Consider the following 16,541-nt stretch of genomic DNA (forward strand, 5'->3'; position numbering starts at 1 on the left):
CAGTGACTGCGTAACAGTACAGATAGATCTAAGCTAGCTGGCTGTTACTTAAGTATCAAGTCATAGCCTGTAGCATAGTTCTGAGCCAGTAGCTGAGCCAGCACGGAACTGAGAAGGGGTTTCAAATCTCACTATAAAATACTCAATAATTAATTTGCAGCGAGAATTTACTTCTTGTGTCAGGGATAGGCTACATAAGCTTGGGAGGTTTTAATAACCTAAATATAAATCATGAATCCAGACAAAGTGATTAAAAATGCATTCCTGTGGCCAGGTAGATAAATGTGAATTGCTACGTATGAGTTCTTGTGAACCAGCCATAAGGAAATTTCACATTGTAGCTACAATACCTTTTTTCACAAATCTATTTCCTAATATGCTGGATTTATTTTCTTTTTCTCAAGTTAATTATGGTGCCCTTGACCCTGAGCTGCAACCAAATTGCACTTGAAGTAGTTCAGAATGTGAGGCACAAAGGTTGAAGGGAGCTTTGAATGCGTCTTTCACCTAGAAATTTACATCTCCCACGTGTTTGCCACATAAAAAAGGCAAGATGATAGGTGTCATTGGGTAGTTGTTTATAGCTGCTGTGGAGCAGTAGAGTTGTCTCTCAGGCTCTCTGTGTTTTGAATCACTGTGTGCTTGTAAGAATGCGGGTGGCAGCAGGGACTAACAGAGTACTTTCAAACGCAGGCTTCACTATGGTCCATAATGTTTAACTAACAGCTTTGAAATTATCTCTTGATCATCTGTGCTGTCTCCCTAAGCTCCTACATTTACGTAACCTTATGAAACAGGAGCCATCCTACAGAGGACTAGCAAGAAAAGCTCTCAAAACAGTCTGTTTATGGACTGTGCAGCAACTTGGACGTTCACATAAGTCTCCAGGCAGAATGCTCAGAGCGTGTTGTAGCATGACAGAACGTGAAATGCAGTACCCAGTAATTTACACCCACGTGTATTTGTTCCAGGAGGAAATTCTGGTCACTATCTTCTTTGTTTTTACCTACTGGAAACTTTCCTAGATTTAAAAAAAAAAATGAAAAAAAAACCAAAAAAAAAAAAACCAACAACCAAAACCCAATAAATTGTAATAGTCAAAAAATAAGTTTGGATTGCTCTGGTCAAATAAGTAAATGCAAAGCAAGTAAATTATTAATGTCTAAAATCATTTAATTAATGGTAAATATATATTAGCAGTTTCCTATAAGTAGAATCATTTTATATTACTTATAGTTTATAATCCTATCCATTACTGCCAGAATATGTAGATTGTAACTATTACAGATACCAAAGATGAGGTAAAAGGTAAGTAATACCAATAGCAATGTTGTAAGATACATCAGTTTGTTCTGATACAATTGTGGTGTTATAATTAAGAGCACTGATACTGCGTAAGAGCCATTTAATTTAATTTTCTTTGTGAGCATTGCTTATGTGATCAAGGGATGCTTAATTTGTATGCAGCTGGTTTAAATCAGTCCTTGTTTTCAGCAGATTTTCTATATATTTTACAAGCTAAGACACTATCCCTTACTAGAGTTGATGGGACAATTAAAGATGTGTTGTTATCTTTTTATGGAGGAAACTGAAAGCACATTCCTCAAAAGGAAAAGAGGAGTGAGTGTCAACATGGAGGTGATATTCACAGTTGCACTTGCTTAGTGATAACTTGTTTCATGAAGCAATAACAAGTCGCTTCTGTTCGTTATAAAAAGAGGTTTCGTATGAACAGAAAGTGCAGGTTACTCAGCATTCTGGTGCTGCTCTTAAGGAGATATAACTGCTCTGAGAGCAAATGTGCAGAAATGTGTGCAGCTACGCTGCTAATTTCACATATTCAGTCCTTGGTAGGTGACAGTTCCCACCATTCATTAGAAATCTTTTACTGGGTATGTCTTTGCATTCAGATTCCTCCAGCTTTTACCAAACAGTTAACTGGTATATAGTACTTCTGCTATCCCCATGCTTCTAGGTTTTTCCATTCTAATTTGTTTTCTAGAGATTCATTATTACTGTTTTCTAATCATGCAACACTGTTCCTCATTTGAAATCCTGATTACAAATCTTATCACTAGACTTGCACTTCATTTGCATGTGCTTTAAGATGGGAGTTGGAACTTACCACACCTACTCGAGTCCTTTAAATTCTCAGTGTTTTGTTTCCACCTAGGTCAAAGTAATTTCCATCCTTTTTTAGCTCACTCATATTAACCTTTCTACTTCTATGTTCAGCAGCATCATTCAGCTTGACTACTGAGTCCATACTGAGACCAGAGTTAGACTGTATTTAACCTTCTAATTCTCCTTCCCTTTTTATATTTATTTTGGTTTGCTTACAAACATAATTTAATCAGAGTTCTAAAGATTGGATAAGGAGGGAGACAACCTTTTTATCCATAGAAATTCCAATATATGCCACGCAGCTAGACAGAACATATGCATTGAATGTTTCTGCAAACATACTGAAGTAATTGTTTGATTTGTTATTTGTGGTTTGGGGATTTTTTAATTGGTATAAGTTACTCATAAGTGATTGCTCCTCCTTTCTCTACATTCTGCCATGTGCTTCTAAACCAGAATTACACATGAGCAAGAAAATAAGTGTTTAGAGATCATCAACTCTTTTAACTCCTTTGAGATGTATCAGTCCAGGCCATTATAACCATATACTGCTCCCACCCACTCCTGCTTCTTTTCCTTTTCACTTCTGTAATAACTCTTTTCCTAAAAAGAGAGGTGAAGAATAATTATGATACAGACTATTTCAACCAGAATAGGCAACATTCCAGGATTCCCTTCTGTCTAAATTAATTGGTTCTGTCACTTCCACACAGATAGTTTACTTGTCTGAAGAGAAGATCAGTATTTCTTCTGTGACCTGTAGATCTGAATATTTGAGGAATAATTAGACTTGAGGAGGAGTATTTGATACACATAAAATCTTAAAAGAAAAAAGAAAAACAAACACAAAACCAAAAAAACACTGATGAAAACTATTCCCTAATAAGAAAATTAAGCTCATGGTACATTCGAACACCCGTTTCTGACCTTTCATAATATGCCAACTTTTGAAGAGCTTTCAAAAGTTTGATTGCAGACTGCTGCTATAACTTTACAACATTTTTGCGGGTAAGAGTCTGTGATTACTGTAAGGAGATGCATCACTGTGTTTGCATGGAAGCAAATAAAACTTGACTAAGGACTTTTTACCTAGAAACACAGATGTATTATTCATATTGTATATTGGCTGAGAGAAAGAATGGGAGCATTGGAACTGACACTTTCCAGATGGGTCAAAGCCAGGAATAAAGAAACAGACCAGAAACAAGGGGGAAATGCCCAGCAGGGCTGAAGTGCATTTATGGCATTCTCATGGGCAGACAGAAACGGAGCAGTAACGACAAAATCTGCCTTGCAGCGGTTTGGGCGTATGTCCATTCCTTCACTAAATGTTGTAAACTGAACTTTTCTGATTTTCAGTTGTTTCTTTCAATCCTTGTAATCTACAGGCAGCTCAGAGCTTCTAAGTCTTGCATATTAACTTTTATGGTTTTAATTTTAATGTTATGCATCCCATCTTTTCACTGCTGTCTGGAAATTTCCTTTGACTTAGGACTGAGATGTTGTTAACTGACAATGCAGCAGTTGTTTCTACTGGTAAATTTGATTTCTCCTAACAATGGAAATCAGCTAACGAGGAAATACCCCTCCTTGTCTTGCTGACTGAAGACAGGTAGTATTATGACCAACAGAATTTGGGAATATGTTAAAAATGTCTGCAATCCTTTTATTACTTTTTTAATTTCTCCATTTCTCCCCTCAATTCTTTTCTTATTCTAGCACTCCTATTTATATGACATGCACAAAAACATGTACGTTTTTAAGGGTTTTCCCATTTCTTCTTCTTCTTACTTCTGAAAACATGAAATTTTGTCTAAACCATGGGAATCGTGCCCAAGAATTTCTGTGCTAGATCAGACAAAGTTGACCCTGAGTCAGTGTCCTGTTTCCATCTCAGTGTTCTGTTTCCATCAATGGCCAATACTATTTGCAATTTCATAAGGAAGTCATCTGGTGATGCTTTCCTGCTTTGTTCTCTAGCCTTTCAAGAAACTCCAGGGGAAAGTTTGGATAGGTAGTATTTTGGCATTTTAAAGTCTGAGTACATTTTTGATATCCATGGCATTCTCTATATATTGCTACAGTTAAGATAGATACCCAAAAGGTAACTCAAAGGAAGACACATACTACCAATTTGAGTTATCCTTGGTTTGAGTCTTTAATGACATGGGGATAACATTTTGCAACTTCGCAAAATATGGAACACGTGAGTCTCTCCTGAAGGTCTGAATATCAGCTCAAATACAAATCTGTAAGCTGTTCCAATTTTGAAATGATTACTCTTAAAACAGAATTGCTAAATTATGTGTATGTCTATCTTTTTCCTGCTTAAAAATACTTAATCTTTACCATTTTAGACTGGGCAGTGGGAACCCACTATACCTGTGTTAAATGTTGTTGATGCTGCAAGAAATTCACAAACAAGAGTTACCCCTGCAGCAAAGCATGATTAATGTATCCTAAAACTAGTCCTTAGGAGGGAGGAATTGTGTTGGTTGCATTGGAATCTTAGCTGATCAGGGTTGAGTATTTTTAGGCCAGTGGTTGAATCAGAATTAGATATTCCCAGATGATATACGTATTCTTAAACCAAAATGTGAAGAATGTTTTGTGTTTCTTAATAACGTTAGCACTGGTCATTGAAAACAATGGTTACATTTCCAAAGTGCTGTATTTTAAATAGCTTTGATACGTGATCACATCTGTAAGCATACATGAAATGATTTGGAAAAGCAGTGTGTGTCTGTGTGCACTACTCATTCAGATCATTTTTTTCATGTAGTTTTTGACATCTCTCCTCTTCTCTGTCCTAGATATGCAAGTTCTGCCATTGACCATCCAGGAAGCACATCCATGAGGAAGGTAATCATTTAGAAATGAACTTCAAAAAAAACACCTCAAAAATCTCCAACAATTCAATTCATTGTCATATTTCTAAAAGACACAGAAGATATCACAAACCTTGGCATTTTTCTGTGTTACGAAACATCTGAAAATAAAAAGCTAGGTGTAATTTCCATACTCGGTGCAACCACAGCAAATTAGTGTGTATATATCTCTCCATTCTAATTTAGCACTAATTAGGTGCTAAAAAACTTTTCAAAGTTGCCAGATGTCATTCTGCCTCCCAAATATTTAGAGAGTGAGGCTAAAGACCCATGACAGTAGCAAGACACATACGAATACATCTTCTGTGGTTTGGTGAAAACCTGCAGTTGTGTTTATTGACGTGCTGCCTCTACCTGCCAGTCCCTTCCTTGCCTGCTGCTGGAAAACACAGACCTGTGGCTGTTCCCTGGGACCCTGGTACTGCAAATATGTGCCCCGTGATTTGTGTACTTTGCTAGTGAATGCACTGATGGCTGTTTGGAACTTATTAATAGTTTTCCTTAAAAACTCCTAAGGCTCAAAATAGGAGAGGTACATGCAACCAGTCTGGCATTAATAGGCTTGGTTCCCTTCATCCTGACAGGTAACTGAATCTCTAGTCTCCAGGGCATTTTTTAAACATAGCATAACTTTTCATTTGATGATTCTGTGACAGCATTCCTCCTACTACACTGTGATTATGTTGAGGCCTCATTAATTTAACTTCATGTAGCACAGATTCGGTTCTGTCTCTTTTTTTCTCCCCCCGTGGTGTGCTGCTTTCTGGGTGGTGGTGGGAGGGTGTGCATTTTGTTTAACATTCTACTTTGTGTTGTGGTTTTGAGATGAGAACTTAAATGCTGACAACCATATCATGCTCTCACATTATCTGTCTCCCATAGCAACTCTGAGTCATTTTAGAGTTGCAAGTTCTGTTTTCTTAGTGTTTACCACAAAGTTAATTATATAGTAGTTCCTTTACCTCAAAATATGAAGCTTGAATTCTGTAAGTTAGCAGAGTTAAGTAAGTACTGTTTCCCAAGGTGTTGCAAACCTTTTACTTTCTCCAGTTTTCTTGCTGTGTGCATAAACAAAACAGTGAGACTAATTCACTTGTGTTTTTAGAAGAGCTAATATTTTAAGCTCTCCTCAATTTGTTGTGTCTGTATTTCATTATTTTAAAACTTTTATATGGATTGATGCATACCAGTTTCTGGTGAGGATCATGATATGTGTAACCTCCAGCTGTTCCATTTTTCTTGCAGTTCTTTAAATCTAATCACATATGAAAACTTTAATTTAATTACAGGGTTTTTTTCCATACCCGTATTATTTTAGCCTAAATCGTGAACAAATTTGGGGATCTCTTTTTCAGAAATAGATACTTGAGCTGTCCTAATGCATTTTTATGAAGAAAGAGGAATATTGAGCTGGTTGTTTCGGTCACAGTCACCACAGAACTCCACTTGGCTCAATGTGTCTGACCAATATTGCTGCTGTGGCTTGCAAGACATGAATAAAAGCCGCAGTGTTGCTGTTCATCTTTCATACTTTGTCACAGACTTACTCGTGTTTTTTTCATTTTCTGGCTTTTTTTATACATTTCCAATAGCACAGGAGCAAGCGTTAATCTTTGTCTTCTCTAGTGCTAAAAACAAAGACATAGATTTGCAGCTATCAACTTAAATGGAGAATACATGGTGTGTTACAATGATAAAACATATATGCACTTACAGAGCTTGTCACCCGTCAGAATTACAATATATTTGTGGAGCATTCATATACCGTGACTTGGAGAACAGCCTGAGACAGAGCACAGAACACCTGTGTTGTCTGAGCCAGCTCCCTCAGGAGTCAAGAATTGGTGATTTCTTCAAGACATTAGAAAATGTTCGTGCCATTCACCACTGTAAACTGGCTGAACCACAGAAGGGTTACAAACAGGTCCCTGCCTGTGCAAAACAGCTCCCCCCTACTCCACTTTTATTTAAACTAAAACTCCAGTGTTTGGAGTCCTGTTTCATCTGTTGCTTTTCTATAGTGCTGAAGATGGAATCCTTCATTATCCTGAATATTAATTTAAATAATTTTTAATTTTAATTATAATCTTCAGTTATTTTATATTGTAATATTGTGACATTTAAACCCTTAATTCGTATGCTGCACCACAGTTCTTACTAAAGACTTTTGTAGCATGTGTTTGCTTTTTGACCTCATGGTGCGGAGCTGCTCTAAGGTCCAGTAAGCAGCCAGGTGATCTCTGGGAGAAGGAAATTATCTGTAGTCATACCACGAGTTAAGGTAGCGTGGAGATATCCCCCATAAGGGATTGAGGTACCTTCTTCTACTCCCTCTGTGGAGCTGAATGTTACCTGTCACAAAGGAAAAGTCAAGAAAAGTTTGAAAATGGCTCTTTCTGTGCTACTCTCGGCCTGGATCTGCTGGTTTATCACACTGTGAGTGTCTGCTGGTTTTTCTACTGATAATGGCAACATCAGTTACCAATAAGGCAGATACGTCATTATGTTGACTTGTAAGTTTTCCCTTAGCATTTACACGTTTGAGGTAAATCTTTACCATCTTTTGAGTAGTATCCATGTTTTTAGATGTTTTAAATAATGAGATGCTTTTACATATTTCTTAAGAATCCAAAACAAAAGTAAGAATTTATTTTTTTCTCCTCAGAGTTATTCTGCCAACCTACCAACCTAAAAACCTACTTGTTTTCTATTTGGAAACAATTAAAGAATGGGACTTCAACGTGTCATTGAGCACATGACTTTACACATCAACTATGTAATGTTTGTGGTGGATGTTTCTTTCTGAATGAGTATTTGTGTAACTATTTCATGTATACTTAAAACAAACTTCAGGTGTTCGTTTTATTAGGTCATTCATATGTTATTTATATCTTTAGTTTTCAAACTACTGCATAACCATTCATGCAAAGAATCCTTGATGATTTGAATGAAATTGTAATTAATAACTGTGGAAAAAAGGGATTTTAATTTGTAGACGTAGCACTGTGTTGGTTTATGATGTTTATAATGGCAGCAAGAAAAAAATGACAAAAATGAGATCCTATCATAACTGGTTCTATGTTAACTGATCCTAAGATAACCATGGAGAAGGGGGTGAATGCCAACCTTTTCATGTTACTACTATTACCTGCGTTGGTTTTTTACAACTTATTTTTTTCTCTTACAGTCATTCCATTACGCTTCCCTCAGGGTAAAAAGCAGAAAATGGTCAAAAGGTAACTTACTTATGTTAACATTTTGAAACTAGAAAATGAGACTTCTCTTACAACAAGTGACCTGGATCAAAGGCCAAAATTCAACTTCACGAAAATATTTCTAAATTTGATAGGAAAACCCAAAGTAAAATACCAAAGAAATATGTTACAAGGTAGGATATTGCTAGACGTGGTGGTAAAATTTCTTCTGACTGAAATTCTTCTCTCTTTCTTAGTGACTCACGGCCTATTTGAGACTGTTTAAACAGTGACCCTATGAAAACTAGTTACAGCATAATAAATTTGTATGAAAGTATATGGCCGCTGTGCTCTTTTTATTGTATTTGTTTCAGTCTCCTTTCTATGAAAATTTTCTTTTTATTGTACTATGTGTTTTTAATACTTCTAAACCTGACCAGGACACAACATAGTTATTCTAAAATGAACAAAATGTTAGGAACTTGGTTGTGGAATGCTGCAGGACAAAGGATGGCATTTTGATGTCATCTACATTTCTTTACTGTTTCACATTAGGACAATATAATTGTTCCACTGTAAGACAAATATAATTCTTGTAGCGATATAAACTTGATTTTTCACAGAAAAATATCTAACATTTTAAGGAAATCTCCTACAGAGTCTTTTTCAGCAAAAACAATGCCATAATTATGACAAAAACTGTTCTTTGCAAGGCACTCTGCAATTTTAAGCTGCTCAATTAGGATGTATTGAAATAACAAAGACAAAACCCCCAACTTTTCATGGTGCTGGGCTTTTAAACAGAATGCAGTAAAGATAAAATACTGTTGTTCAGTGAAATTCGGGATAGAAGACATGTAAGCGTGTGCATTTTTATGGAAGTGAATGATCTTTCTTTTATTGACTATAAATATTGACTATAAAAATGGAGTTTAAAAATGCCCAGAATTTGACAGGCCTTCTATTGCTAAAAGTAGTAACAGAAGATATATGGAAGAAGTAGTGTCTACATCTGTATACAGATTATGTCATTCTCTGAGGTTCAAGTTGAGGGCTAAATTAATACATTTTTGTTTTGGAATGATTCTGCCCATCTTAATGAGATAAAAACACAACCCTAAGAGGAACGAACCCTCTAGAGATTAAATAAAGCATTACAAAAACCAAACCCTTTTTATTTTGCATTCATACTGACGCCAAAATTGCAGAGCATTGTCAAATTTGGAAATCGTTCATTCAATTTTCTCTCCCTGAAATTGGAGAGACTTTGGCTTGAAGCATTTTGAATTGAATCCTCATTAAAAACTAATAGCACGTTTATATAGTTCTTTTCCATTCAGTGAGATGTCTCACACTATTGTTGCCTTCCCAGGGAGCTCTCTAACGAGTGGGAGCAGAAGACGGATTTCCTGCAAAGACTTGGGGCACGGGGATTGTGAAGGTTGGCTATGGAAGAAAAAGGATGCCAAAGGTTATTTCACTCAGAAATGGAAAAAGTACTGGTTTATTTTGAAGGATTCAGCCTTGTACTGGTACACAAACCAGAATGTAAGTATGCTCAGTGAATGTTTGGAGAAAGCCAAAATTAAACCTTAAGCTTTATAATTCATTTGAATAAAATCTGTTATTACTGCATGGTTTGATATTTTAGTGAACTGCCACTTGCATTGCCAGGTCTGGGTCACTCTAGCTGGAAATACTTTAATTGAAATTATATTTTCAAGTCTCTGAATCCATGTCCCAGCTTAATAAAATAGCAGATGTTCATGTCACTCTTAAAGAAATTAATAAGCCAGTAGCTGATACTTTCCACAGATAGCATTTATCTGGACTAAAACAGTGTTCACATTCATCTCTCCTTAGTTTCATTTGGGTGTGGGGATGTATACAGTGTAACCATTCATGTTAGCTGAGTATTATGTAAGCAGATGTGAACATCTGAATTTGTAGATCTCTTTATCTGAAAGTTATTCTTATATAGATGTTCCTCTTGCTTTTTGCTGAATTAGGCTGGAGTTGGCAGTTTCTCATGTGTAAAACGCTGTTCTTGGCAAAATTTTATTGAAAATCACTGGGCCTACGCTTGTGCAATCTGCATATATGTAGGAAAAAATAATGGAGGGGAGAAGCCAGAATTCCTTAGACTGCTATTCTTCCATTTGTATGCCTCGAGCCTCAGTGCCAAATCAAAACTGTCAGTGTTACAGCCTGCTTTGATTACTGGTATTTTACTCCATAGTTTCCATTTTCCATAAGAGGACAATTTTACTAGCATAATTATCCTCAGTTTTTTAGTGTTTTCTTGTCAGACCAAAACAACGTTGTTTCAGGTCTGTGGGTGATACAATCACTGGTGAGCTCACTGCAGGAACCTTCTCAATTACTATTAGCAGGGCAGATGGTCTGCACAAACATGACTTTAAAAGGAGGCATCCACAAAATGGTTTTAAAATGTAAATTATGTGATGAAGAAACTGAGAATTCTCTGTAGCTGTCAATGTCTTGAATGCTGGTTTAGGTGCTGAAATGTTTTCTGCAATCTTCAGCAAAAGGGAATGAGGATCACTGCACCTCCTTTATGACATTATCAGTTTAGTTACTTCATAAAAGTTATTGACACTGTGTGATTAAGTTAATATATATTTTTTAAGCAAAAACATTATGGGGAAAATGTTCAGTATTTCAATTGATTGGATGGTTGTTCTTAGTGTAAGACCCAAATGGCTACTGCTTGTTTCTCTTCTTTATGCTCTTCTTCACAACCACTTTTTCTTCTCATTTGATAGGATGAAAAAGCAGAAGGATTCATTAGTTTACCTGAGTTCAGGATAGACAGAGCAATCGAATGCAGACGAAAACAGTAAGTAATGTGTAAATTATGTTTGTAAATTAAAGGATCGCTCTTGGAAGTATACTTCATGTAGTACACTGAAAATTGGCAAAGTCCCGAGAAGGCTGTTTCACAGAAAACCTTTAAATCTGTACATATACATAAAAGATCCACTTAACCTTTATTGTTTGCCTTCATTATAAAAGATACAACTTAATGTAAATTCCATATACTGTCTTGCAGAGAGTTAGATAACTATTTGGTCAGTTATCCAGATAGCCCAGTTAAATAAAGCAAAACACAATGAATATGTTAGTCAACAGATAAAACTTTCTTAGGTTCAGAATGATCATCTTGATAAGAATCAAGTGTGCAAGAAATAATTCCCATAGGAAATACCATAAAAAAATAACATAACAAGAGATGGTGAATATAAATTTCATTTCCTCCTGTATGGAGGATGCTTACATACCCAATATTGTGTTATTCTCAACTGCTAAAATATTTAGGTTCCAGATGCAAAATGATCATTGTGTTATTGCTTCTGTGCATATTGCTACTGCTACATTATGCTCCCAGTAAAAAGCATACGCTAAGCTTTGCCACACTTAAGGCATGTTTAATAACAGACATTCATTGGAAATTGTTTGCAAGCAGTGCTGGGTTTGGAATGCAAAGCTGTTAAACAGCAGGTTTAACAGAGCAATCCCAGTGCTCCGAGACTACCGTTTTGCTGGTATCTCCTGTATTATTTGCACGTGTGTTCTGTATGCTGCATCTGGATTTTTAAAACTTGCTGCCATGAGGTGCTACATAGAATAGTACTGAAGATGCTCTTACTAAACCTTTCAGACTTATAACTAAGCATCCTGAATTTCTGTTGTGCTTGTCCAATGACTAAATGCAATTTTGGGCTGAGAAATACAAGTCCTACAGCTATGAACACATGTACAATAAAAATACTGACCATATAAATTACAGTAGAGACTGCTCATCAGATCAAACCTCTTCAATTTCTTGTCCTTGTCTGGAGTTATTATTACCGTCTGTCGGAGAATTAGAAGACAGTGCAATTTATACTTCTATTACTCTTTTTAGCTGAGGGTATCACTATAGATATTACACATGAACTGAGCATTATAAATGCCTCTAAGGAATGAGTAGATATTAATAATTATATTGAACAAAAATACCAGAAAAATAATACTCTTCTGTTAGAATATAAAACACTTAACAAATTTCAATGAATTAACCAAGATCAAACAGAAGGTCATTGTGAACAGCTAGAAATAGCTTCCAGAGATTTCCTCTAAGCATTAGAACACATTTCCTCAGTACACTTCTTAGAGAACTATTTCTGCAGGGTATATGCACAAGAAAAAGTCCGATTAACTAAAACTTTGCACACTACTGAAAACTAAGTACCTTCAGGCTTCAAATCCTTTCAAAAAGAGGTAGGTCCAGGGCTAAAAGTATAATAAAGACATTAATAGTATCCCCTTTGTTCACTGAGCTGAATTTCCCTTTGATTTCTTCCTTCAAGGACTCTAATTTATACATTTCCCCCACCATAAAAACTACACCTTACTTTTGCCCCTATTTTACCTGCTTTTCTGAAAACTGCAGAGAAAGGAAATCCGGTGTTCCATTCACATTCTAGTATATCCAGCATATGTGAATGGAAGCCCCTGCTTGTGTGGCAACCAGCTCTAACTCACAGTCTCTAATCACACTTCTAAAGTGCTTGCCAATCCTCCTCCATGTTGTCCTACCACAGATAGGACTAAGCATGGTTGCCATAGCTTGAATCCACTGTAAAGCTAACAGTTCTGGTGAGCGTAGGGACAACCTCCAGTGGTTTGCGTCTTCCTAATTCTTGTTACAAATGAAATTAAAGTAATGGTGGCCCATTTTGAGCAGCATGTTCTGGAGAAGTTGTAACTCAGCCTTCTTTACTTTCTTTGCTAGAGTAGAGGGAAAAATTTCTGTTAGGATTTTCTGGCTTCCTTTTCAGAAAGCTGGTGAAAGTCAGATTTTATAGGATCAGTTCTCACTTCCTTCCACTTTTGGGTATCTTTTTCGTCAGCATTATAATTTTTCATTTAACAGTGGAGTTTTTGTAACCTAAAAATCATTGCAAGCTTGAAATCTGAAAATATAAACGTGGTTGTGCTCTCACTTGTGTATGATTGAGTCCATTTTAACATTAATGCAGAAGCTAGTAAAGCAGTTACCTTGGCAGTTAAAAAGCACAGGATAAAGAAACCTAGTTCTTTCCTTTTCTTCTTTTTCTTTTTTTTTTTCTTCTTTTCTGTAGATTCATTTGTTTTTAAAATAGAATTGACAAATAAAATCCCCAAAAGTACATGTAGTATTTTACTGCATAAAGTAGTCCAGCTAAAATCACAGCATTCGTTTTCTTTCAGCCCCCTCAAAATCAAAGCTAAGAACATCTGGTACTCAGCTTGGATTTCCCCTCAAATTTCTGATATTTTCAGAGCCTTCAATGTGAAATGTTCAAACCTGATTGAACAAAAGAGTTTGAAGTCTGACTAGAATAACCAAGATTTGTCTTTTCTACTGTTCTGTCAGATGGAGAGTGCTGTTTTATCGAATGACTTACTGATGGCCATAGCATACATTGAATGAAATAGCCTTAAGAAAGATTTCACAAGAATGTATAGTAATTGAATGTATTATACTGTTTGGTTTGATGATGTGCCTCACTAATGCATTTAATGAAGGCACCCTGATTATTATATGAATCATGGCATTATCTCAGACTGGTTTAGCAATCCAGGCTATATTTGGATGTAGAATGACCTTGTCCCTGCAAGAGGAGGTTTCTTGCGTTGACACTGAAAAACTTTCCGCTGCTGTTAGGCAACACCTGTATCTTCATGATTTAAATTATACTGTATTAGAAATCTTAGTATTTAAGTTTGTGTGATGTGGCATGACCTGAATATCATGTTATTTACAAAGATGGTCATAACTACAATTCCCTGTGATGAAGTACATATATAATTAATTATTGTTAGCTAGTGCCTTGCCTGAACTTCCAAAAATCTTCACCTGGTGAGAATTTTCATTGCATAATTAATGCAAATTCAGGTGTTGAATTTATGAGAGCACATATCATGCTGTTGATGGAAACTGTGCAGTCTGAATTCTGTACAAATGTCATTGATGTAGGATAGGTAGACATGAAGTTGTCTGAAGGTTGCTGCAGCTTCAATCATTTTTATTACTCCTTCTGAAGTGAACTTAACAGTCTTGGTAGGCAGAAAACCAAACTTGAGCCACCAGTGAGCCACTCCAGGAAGGAAAACTAGAAGCTTCCCAGCCTGTGGTAACCGGAGTACAGGAAATAGATAAAGGAACTGATTATTCCCTTATACTTGGTACTCATTACCAGATCTAGATTACTGCATCCAGTTTTGGGCCCTCCAAAAAAAGCCGAAGGTAAAAAATGTAGGTATTGTTCTTCTACATTATCTGTATTCCTCTATACATCTAGATTTCCCTGGAGACTTTTCTGCAGTTCTTAATGCTACCGTATCTAAATGCTTCCCTAATAATAATCTTTGTGACACTTCTGGGAGATGAAACTGGCTTTATTGTTATGTTTTTCAGCTCTGAAACAGAACTGCAAAACATTTAAATAAAAAGTTTCCACAGAATTGAGATCTCCATTTCATAACAATAAAGACGTGTTTTCTCCAGAGTATGTAAATATGTAACAGTAAAATACATTATTGCAGCTGTAGTGCTCACCCTTTCAGTAAATTACCAGAATATAAGGCACAAAGATATTAAGGAACATGTAATAGCCAATTATTAAGTCTGTCTGCTGTGACTTAGCATGTCAGAAACCCTTTGCATAAGCAGGAAGTCCTGATACCCTTGAAAATATTCTGCTCTTTCTGCATTTTATGACACATTCACAAACTCCATAACAACCTAGACAAAAACTGGTCTTATCTGTTGCAGAATCCTTATTCATCTCTCCAGCCAGTCCACTCTCTGTAGCCTAATTGAAGCAGAGTTCCTGTGAGAGTGTAATACTCAAATCCATAACCACAGATTGCATCACATTACAAGAGCACAATGGAGCCAAATTTCAGTTCTGTTTATCTCACAGGCTCTGGCATATTATAACTTCTAAAAGGTTGACTTCAAATACCCGATATTGGCATTTAATGCCTTTATGTATGTAAATATCCTGTCTAGGAAAATAATCCTATTTACAAGCAGAAACTCCATCATGTGATACTCTATCAGGATTAGTCAAGAGGATTAGGATCTTCAGATCCACCACATAATCCTCTCCAATTTGAGCCAATTCTTAAATCTCAGAACTGGAAGACAGTTGGACAAATGAAACATTAGAAGGTGGAGATACTGCACAGAGTTTAGACCAACTGAAAACTGGATGCTGATGCTAAAAATACACCCATGAAAACCGCATACCATGCTTAAACAGTATAACAATGCAGGAGTGTTTGTTTAGGAATGACTTCCTATTTTTAGTATTAAAAGTTCTGTAAGGAACTTCTCTAAGGAGGTATAGTATTTGTTAAGTACTTGGTAACTAACAATGTGTAACATACCACTCTAATATATACACCTGTGTATAAAGACATAGAAAACTATTTCACATTTCTTATTCACAGATGGATATCCAGTTTTGCTAGAGCAGTTGGAGCTGCTGGTAGTGAGCTGGCATAAGGGGAGTAAAACGTTCTGCATTAAGAAGCTAAGAATGATAAGAATTTTTGTCACTAAAATTATATTACACTAATGAGGTACGCCAAATCACAAATTTGATCAGAGTATACTTAAACCTAATGATCAAAATCCCTTGAATTAAAATCTTGCCAATCAGCAGATATAATTAGCAAGTGTATGCCATCTAGTGGGCATGAGGAAGGTTTCCTCCCTATTGGGGATTTCCCATGCACTCCCTATTTTCGTTTGTAAAACACAAGTAGCTAAGGAGATGAGGATCTGCAGTAGCAATTATCAATGTCCAGATGCTGAAACATTTACATACCTCTCAACTCTTCTTCATTTATGGAATTTAGACGCTTTATGATGATCCTCTGTGCAAAGGTAAACTTACCCTTAATATACATCTAATCTCATGAAAAAGGAAACCACATAAATACAACTGCTATTATCTCATTTGTCTTTAAAACATCTGTTAGGAAAGCCTGGTACTGTACACATTTTTATTAATAATATATATAAGAAAGCCAGTGTGCCCAGTGAAGCTACTTCAGCTTTCATTTTTGTCTCTGAATACTACAGTAAATCATAATAATTAATAAAACAATCATGTACTTGGGATATGGTTGTTTTTAGAGTAACTTGACAAAACAATTGCTGGAATTAGAAGTGACTATTTAAAGACTCTCTAAGGAGCTCTTTAAGGAACTTCTTTATTATTATCTGCTTCCAAACAAAGCAAACCTGCCACTTACATTCCCTGGAACTTTCCCT

At 36.1% G+C, this 16,541-nt stretch overlaps 1 protein-coding gene across 1 annotated transcript in view; it reads left to right on the forward strand.

Annotated features, from left to right (window-relative positions):
• Positions 1 to 8,199: 8,199 nt before the first annotated feature.
• Positions 8,200 to 16,541, forward strand: part of LOC104409586 (connector enhancer of kinase suppressor of ras 2-like) — a gene marked incomplete at its 5' end in the record, with an annotated part of 24,288 nt that continues 15,946 nt past the window's right edge. The window contains 3 exons of the mRNA XM_010019497.1: positions 8,200 to 8,248; positions 9,547 to 9,754; positions 10,993 to 11,066. Of these exons, the coding sequence (XP_010017799.1) occupies positions 8,200 to 8,248; positions 9,547 to 9,754; positions 10,993 to 11,066 (331 nt within the window). The remainder of the gene's footprint in view (positions 8,249 to 9,546; positions 9,755 to 10,992; positions 11,067 to 16,541) is intronic.

This window comes from Nestor notabilis, unplaced genomic scaffold, assembly GCF_000696875.1.
Source record: "Nestor notabilis isolate BGI_N333 unplaced genomic scaffold, ASM69687v1 scaffold10808, whole genome shotgun sequence".
Taxonomy (NCBI): domain Eukaryota; kingdom Metazoa; phylum Chordata; class Aves; order Psittaciformes; family Psittacidae; genus Nestor; species Nestor notabilis.